General features: G+C 35.3%; 1 protein-coding gene across 1 annotated transcript; it reads left to right on the plus strand.

The window, feature by feature from the left end:
* The first annotated feature begins 2,754 nt into the window (after positions 1-2,754).
* Positions 2,755-4,976, plus strand: LOC132620184 (putative F-box protein At1g50870). The gene is made up of 6 exons (XM_060334879.1): positions 2,755-2,819; positions 2,891-2,949; positions 3,039-3,283; positions 3,366-3,465; positions 3,545-3,631; positions 3,705-4,976. Exons 3-6 carry the CDS (start codon positions 3,129-3,131, stop codon positions 4,170-4,172), a joined length of 810 nt encoding a protein of 269 aa, XP_060190862.1. The 5' UTR covers positions 2,755-2,819; positions 2,891-2,949; positions 3,039-3,128; the 3' UTR covers positions 4,173-4,976.
* The last annotated feature ends 3,258 nt before the right edge of the window (positions 4,977-8,234 follow it).

Below are 8,234 nucleotides of genomic sequence, written 5' to 3' on the forward strand. Positions count from 1 at the left end.
TATTTACTATCTCATTAACATAATTATCCTTAAAACACAATCAATGTACTAAATTTTATCCAAAACACATACATATCAAGAATCAAATTTAGAATATACTGAAAATACACCATTAAGTAGTCAAAATTTAAAGTAAAATAAAAAAATACCGTAGTGTTATCTCCAATTAACCCCTAAACCTAATCACCTGTGCTAGATTTATCAGCACTATGTTGTTCGATGTCAAGTGTTGTGTGACTCGTGTCCAATTCAAATTCCACATTGTTTAATTCTGAAGTAACTCTAATTCAACAGCTAGGCTACTAAGGAGATAACTTGAGCCCTATTCGAATTCTACCTTGTCTAATTCTTTTAGGAATTAATTAAGTTGAGTTGGTATTACAACACATGTAACCAACATGGTAATTATCAACAAATTTAGACATAGTTTACCCTAAAGGCATAAAGATTTAGAATTCTACTTTCACGATGTAGTCAAATAACAATTTCAAAGTCTTAAATATTAGGTAAATTTTAAATAATAGTACAATTTTATCCAACATGAATAGCTTCTACAAAAAATTATTTTAGTTTTTATGGGCATAAAAGTTGTTTAATATTTGAAGTATATTTTGGTCAACCAACATTTATATTCACGCTTTTATAATAATATAGATAGATAGATTAAGAAATCATGTATTAACAACCCCCCCCCCCCCCCCCCAAAAAAAAAAAAAAAACCCCACTCCCACACACAAACATATTTAAAGGTGAATTTTTTTCTTTTTAAATCCGTTTTCTTATATGAAAAAATGATCTTGAAAAAAACAGTTCATCTAATATCTCACTATAATAGAAAAAATTACTATACCTTTTGTATGCATACACGTGGAATTTTGAAATCTTCTATCTCGACTAAAACTTCTTCTATGTTCATCCCCGACATCGAGAAGTGTAGTGTGACGGATGCCCTTTTTTTAAGAGGTCTCGGGTTAGAGTGTTGAAAATAAAGTCTACTTGTTTTTTAATGGGCCGGTGAATATCGGATATCGGATGGTTATTTAAGAAAAAAAAAATCTACATACTCTCGCTCTAATATTAAATCTTTTCCCTGAGAAGCTCCCGGACGCAAGAAAAACTGTTTAATTTCTTGCTTAGGAAAGGTACTTAATTAATATCAATTCACCATAGCAACCACTCTTATTTGATTTTCTTCTCTTTGCGGTGTTTAGTTTATTCCCATATTCTGAATGTAAGTTTTCCTAGGCTAAATATTTGTTGTGTTTTCTTTGAAAATTGATGTATTAGTGTTGAACAGGTTTCAGTTTAGATGACCATAACTTTGTATATTCGTTAAAACTTTTTTAGCGTTTCAGGCTGAAACTTTTGTTGCTTGTTGAGACACATATATTATCTCCTTCTATCACTAGAATACAAACCATATTTTGTAGGATACGTGAGCCACATGCAATATAGTTGAGCGCTGTCTAGTTTCCTTATCATTATTATTATTCTTATTACTCTCCTACTATCTATTCTTCGATTTTCTTATTACCTGTCATTTTCTCTACTTCCGTTATGATATTATTTGTTGTTGCTACTGGTTTTTTCTCCATTAACTTCAACATAGCTTCTTTTCTACTATGTTTCCTTTTTATACCTGATTTGATATGTTTTACTTGAGCCGAGGTCCATCGAAAATAGCCTCTCTGACTTCACAAGGTAGGGGTAAGATTGCGTACGCACCATCCTCCTCAGACCAATTACACTGATTATGTTGTTGTTACGTGAGCCAGAGGTGCGTTCAGGATTTAATTACATGGGATCCGAAGGATTTTGAATTCCGAGGCATTGACCTCAAGTGCTAATAATTGGATTCAAGATTTAATACTGGTATATTTATAATGGATTTTCTTAACACTCATATATAGGATATGAGCCAAAACTAATATTGGGCGAAACTCATAAGTTACACTGTACATCTGCCCATGACGTGAGATTGCCAATTTCTCGATGTAAAAGTTGGAACCTTGAGCGATGGGTAGAATCCTTTGCATTCTATTAAAATTACACGACAAAAGTGTGTGACATGGTTTAAAAACGCAGCAAAATATGTGATAGGGTATGTAAGGGGCAGAGTGGCATTGCTGCCACAATGATTTGTTAAAAAAAAAAAAGGTTACAGGTTCAAATCTATAACTTTAAGTATTAGTAGCTATTTTCATTTTATTAAGTAATAGCGAAAGGGTCAAGTATACCTCTGTACTATCAGAAAAAGGTCAAATAACCTTGTTATACTATCGGTCCAAATATACTCCTGCCGTTATACATACGGTCCAAATATACCCCTTTTGGCATAAATTTACCCTTAGTTTTAACAGAGTAACACGTGGCAAGCTCAGAATCAAATGACTCACCCCCAATTTCAAATACCCGATTTCTTTAGAAACCCATCAGTTTAAATAGGTTGGAGAAGGATTAAAATGGGGGGGGGGGGGGGGGGGGGGGGAGAGGTTAAAGAAATAGGATATTTAAAAACTTGGGGATGGATCATTTGATTGTGAGCTTACCACGTGTCATTCCTTCAAAATTAGGGCCAAATTTGTGCCAAAGTATAATGAGAGGGTATATTCAGACCAAAAGTATAACGGCGGGAGTATATTTGGGCGATAGTATAATGAGGATATATTTGACCTTTTTCTGATGACAGGGGTAGATTTGACACTTTCCCTTATTTTTATTGCATTGTTAGCTTATCTTTTTAATCAAATTCGCGAAGGTCTCTGTTTCTTTCTGTTGTGTGTGTTTTTATTTAATAATGAAGGTGCTTAGGCCAGCGTGTAAGCACCTCAATCCTGTTTTGCTTGTGCTTTATTGTCTATATGGGGCTAACCACAATTTTTAATTTCAGGGAGAAGTGTTGTGATGCCGTCATCAAATAAGAGAAATCATATTGATATTGTTGATCAGGTGAGTTTTGCTTGATAATCTGTTTTGACCTCTAGTTTCTGTAGCTTTCTTCTTTAAAATTTGTTCTTGATTTTTGTATGTATGTGTAGCTCGAAACATAGTTAGCCGTCTGATTACTTGGAAACATAGTTAATTGGCTGATCTAAACTTGTTACTCATACCTGACGGATGACACATCCATGGACGATGTCTCCGTGGAAACAAATCTGCTCGATACTTTGCTGGAAACGTTCGTTGGTAGAGATGATGCTGCATCAACGACAGCAGCACTTGCACTGCTGGAGGCAAATAGTGGAATAGAAGTTTGCCAAAGATTGTTAAAAAAGTGGAAGCAGTGAGTTTAGCTCTTGTTTTTACCCAAATATCTACAATTTTCATAATTTGTCGCTGAAGTACGTACCTTTTAATATGATAAGTTTGAGACCATTCACACAAAAGTTTATTGCTCTGGTTGCTGAGCTCAAGAAAACTAATGAACATTTGACGATGAACGGACTCAATAGAGCAGAAAAGGAGGTAAGTAAATTTATAGAGACAAGCATTTCATCTCCTGTCAGGCTAGAAATAAAGTAAAAAATGGTGCATTCTGATTTAGGTGAAGGTATTGGATGAAGAAAACGATGTTTCAAGTGACACGCTGATAAGGCTCTACAAAAAAAAGAAGCACACACCTGTTACCAAGGTAAGGTTAAACGATTGCCAAGGCATTAGTAGTAAACTGTGAACTGCTAAAACACTTGCTTTGTCCTTTTTAGGCCATGGGAGTTGGCTTCCAAGAGGAAATACTTCTGGACATCCTCAGCAGGTTATCCGTGCTGCCTCTTCTCCGATTCAAATGTGTTTCAAAATTTTGGAAGACATTAATCTCCGATCCTTACTTTATCATGAAGCATCAAAGCCATCACAAGAATGACTTAAATTCCCAAAAACTTCTTGTTGTGGAAGATATGACTACCTTCTTTTCGTCTTCTTTATCGACTGTTCAACTTGTTGAGGATGTACAAAACCTTGATTGCGTTTCAAACATCAAACCATTCGATATTTGCAACATTTATGGTTGTTGCGATGGATTGGTTCTTCTTGGATTTGTTAATCGATATGATAAACAACTTTTGCTGTGGAACCCCTCTACAAGAGAATCGACAGTACTTCCCATCCAGAATTTACACCAGGGAGAACTACTTTCGGATTGGGATATGATGCAACTAGTGACGGCTACATGATCCTTAAGCTAGACCGAGGTTCAGATGATATCGATCTACCAGCATCCTATGAAATTCTTGCGTTAAAAAGTGGTTCCTGGAGAAAAATTCGTAACTTTCCAACTATGGTTTGCCCTAACACAGGATATGTATTGGAGATTGATCCTATTGATGCGGATCACAATATGGAACCTTTGGCTTTTTTACATGGAGCATTTCATTGGCTTGGTCTTTCGTATGGTTATTCTCTGGTTTCATTTAGTTCTTCAGATATGTTGTTCAGAGAAATACCGTTGTTAGAGCCAACAGAGTACAGTACTTACAACATGCGGGAGTCTGATTATGGCGTTTCAGTATTGGGAGGAATGATTTGCTTTTATTGTACTTATTGTAGTTGGCAGATGGAGGGCACTTTTAAGTTGTGGGTAATGAAAGACTACGGTGTCAAGGAATCTTGGACTGAGGTGTTTACTCTACAAGAGGCCCATCTTTGTTCAATCGTACCAAAATATAGGTTTGCGGATGGTGAAGTGCTACTCTGCTTCAGATTGAATAATCGTTCTGTATTTAGGACATCCAAAGGACCATTTGGATTATGGCCTCAAATTGATATCTATCAGGAGGGGATCGTTTATATAGAAAGCTTGATTTCTCCAAAATCACTTTGTTAGTGTTTGATTGTGTATGATCAAGCCACTTTTTTCGGGAGTCATGTAACAACCTCTTATTCAGATTGCACTCTAACTTTACGTGTTGTTTGTCTAATTCTATATAGCAGTAATGCACTGTTTATTCTTCAGCTACTGGCTTGCTTGATAATTATAATCTGAATCAATTAATTCACAATAGGTTAATTCTGAAGATGTACAGGATATTCTTCATTCTGCAGTAACCGAAGCACTCTATACATAGTTCAGAAGTACAAAATATGTCCTCGATGTCCCTTTTTATCGACACTGTTTAAGTTTTGGTTATGATATAGATAGTAATAGACTTTATGACGTTCATAATTGAAGGTTATTTAAAATTTTCTTCTTTAGATTTTCTTACCCCTGTAGGTTACAAAGATAATCTCGGGAAAGTTTACTGTTTTCAAGCTAACTAAACAACTTCGATCAAGATATATTAACTGCAGCTATCTTTCTTTTGAATTAGAAATATCATTTTCCATCTTTTTCTGTATTTAAGTATTTGAAGACTTAAAAGTATCGTAGTTTGGAGACTCGTAATATATATGGAATCATAATTTACTACACTTAGTTTCGATCATTTATTCTTTCTCTCTTTTCAGTATTGTGTTCGATGGCTGAACTCTGAATCTTGTATTTTTCTTGTCAGTTTAGTTGTTGTATATAATAACATTATTGTATTTTTCGTGTTCTCCATAGTTTTTTGTCTTATAATGTGTCCGATTGTTATAACTTACTTACACCCGCGAGTTATAAGTTTTTTTTTTGTTTTTGGTGAATCACTAAGCTTCAAACTGGTACTGCGGTAAGTATGCCATTTGAATAAGACTTAACCGTTGAGCTAGATCTGTTAATTATATTCTAAATGGTTGCTGTAATCTGTAGCTTTCTTCCCAGACCTTTGTGGAAATGATTCATATATTTTTAAGTTTCATCAACCAAGTGCCACTCCATAATAAGAAGTAGGAGTACTTAATTTCCAAAACTGACAATTGTAAGCTCTATTTCATCTGTAATAAACTTTTAGTTTCCTAGCTTTGACCTGCTATACAAACTATTTTTAAGCTATCATACCAAAGATGATCAATTTATGACTGATTGTTTCCACTTTCTTGGTGGAAATAAGAAGTTGAACAGCAACTAGAAGGGAATTGAGAGGAGCAATGCTTTGTGAAGCTATTCTTACTTAAGATAACATGTTTCCCCAGGATTGTTGTGTACAAGAACCGAGGCATGTCGCATAATGACTCATACTAGAGCTTGATGCTGCCTTTCCTCTCCATGCTCCTGCAAACAAAAAAGCGACAGCGCTCAAATGTAAGGGGTCATTCGGTTGTTGGTTAGGGGCTAAGTTATTCATGTAGTATTAAATCTATTAAATCTTGCTAAGTAATTCCTGCATAAAATAATACATAATTCCCTCATCACCTAATCACTACATTACTAATACCTATATCACTCCAACTAGCAACTAAACGACCCCTAAGTGTATGACACACGATTTGACATGTTAGCGTGAGGTATTCATATGACACACTTCTGTCCAGTAGCTGTGTCTAAATGGTCACCAAGGGTTTGTACAAGATCCGTTACATACTTTTGTTGATTTTAATGCTTTTTGAACCACATAATTATTGCCAAACGGATCTTCGGCAAGCTAATTATAGAGCTTTTTCATGAGCTAAAAGAACATCACCCACTGAAATCAGTCCAGGTATAGATGACTCTGCATTTCTCAATAACATGGCTACCCCACTTTTTGTAGGCTAGCACTACATATTGCTTCTCAAGTTGACCAAATACTTTACCCGAAATCTCTTCATCAGTTCCTCTTGTACAAAATAACCAAAACTCTTAAAACACACCAGAAACCAGCCAACATTACTAGTTAAAAAAAAGGGATAAGGCACTGTTACCCCCCCCCCCCCCCCCCAACTTGTATCAAATTTGGTAGGACACACCTTTCGATTCAAGGGGTCCTATTACCCCCCTAAACTATATTTTCCCGTAATTATTTGCACCTTTTGTGCTGACCTGGACTAGTGCGTGAGATCAAATATGTGAAGCGCGTAGGAGGTAAAAAACATAATTTTTCATGAATAGGAAACTGCCACGTATCATTCCCAAAGCTTAGGTGAAGACCCCGTCGTGTAAAGTACACTACATTTCATCCTATACTCAACCGATTATACACCCAATTTACGAAGAACTCAAATTATTTTTTTGGTCTTAAATTCTCATCTTTTTCGACGAGGTAAGTAAATTATTGTGTAAATTCGTTATCCTTTCTCCATCTCATGTCGAATTTCTAGTTTAGGGTTTTAATTTTCTTCCCCAATTTCTGTGTATGAAATTTTAGGGTTAGGAATGACGAACAACTTGTTGAATAAGCTGTGTATGAACGAAGAAGATCCTATGCTCAATTCCGTAGTGCGATGCAAACATGGCATTTTGCTGAAAATACAGACTTCTTGGTCTAGACACAATCCGGGAAGGAGATTTTGGTCTTGTCCTCACTATGAGGTTTGTGCTCATATTCTAATTTGGTTGATTAATTTTAGTGTTAAGTGTTAATTTCAAGTGACTGTATTCTTCAAATTTCAGCCAATGAAGTGCAATTTTTTCAGATGGAGAGACACGGAGAGAGTTGATCAAAGATCAAGGTTTATTATTCCAAGATTGGTGAACAAAATCAAAGAGTTAGAAGAAAATTATGAGCATGTTCGGGTGCATTTGGATGAGCTTGAAAGTCTTAAGATGAAATATGATAATGTCGACATGAATTCACTTGAACCTAAGGAGAAAATTCAGTTGGATGAGGTTGAAAGTCTTACCCTTCAATATGATAATCTCAACATCAGTGAGTTGATTGAGCTTCAAGATTCAAAAGATAAAGGTGAGTTGATTGAGCTTCAAGATTCAAAAGATAAAGCTGAGTTGAATGAGTTTGAAGATTCAAAAGAGGAGGAGGATGGGTTGAATGTGTTTGAAGATACAAAAGAGGAGAAGGATGATTTGAATGAGCTTGAAGATTCAAAAGAGAAGGGTAATTTGAAAGAGAAGGATATGACAGGGAAAAAAAAAAGCAGCAGGTGTTGGTTTAATAGAAACTTACTTTGGTGTTTGATGGTTTGTTTATTTGTTGTGTATCTTAGTAGTTTATTCGAAATGGGCAACTTGAAGAAAAATCAAATGAAGTTGCTATAGTAGCTAGTGGTCTGTTAATCGTACCTCATTTTGTTTGTTGTAATTGTACTTGAATGATCTCGGATAGGCTAAGTTAGATGTGTTTTGTTGGATGGTACATTTTGGTATTGTAACGAAGCATTGTAATGTTATTTTAATGGTGGTCTTGTACCTACACTTGTTTTAGTTTATCCTACTTCTCATATTG

The sequence above is a fragment of the Lycium barbarum genome, chromosome 2 (assembly GCF_019175385.1).
Source record: "Lycium barbarum isolate Lr01 chromosome 2, ASM1917538v2, whole genome shotgun sequence".
In the NCBI taxonomy this organism is placed as follows: domain Eukaryota; kingdom Viridiplantae; phylum Streptophyta; class Magnoliopsida; order Solanales; family Solanaceae; genus Lycium; species Lycium barbarum.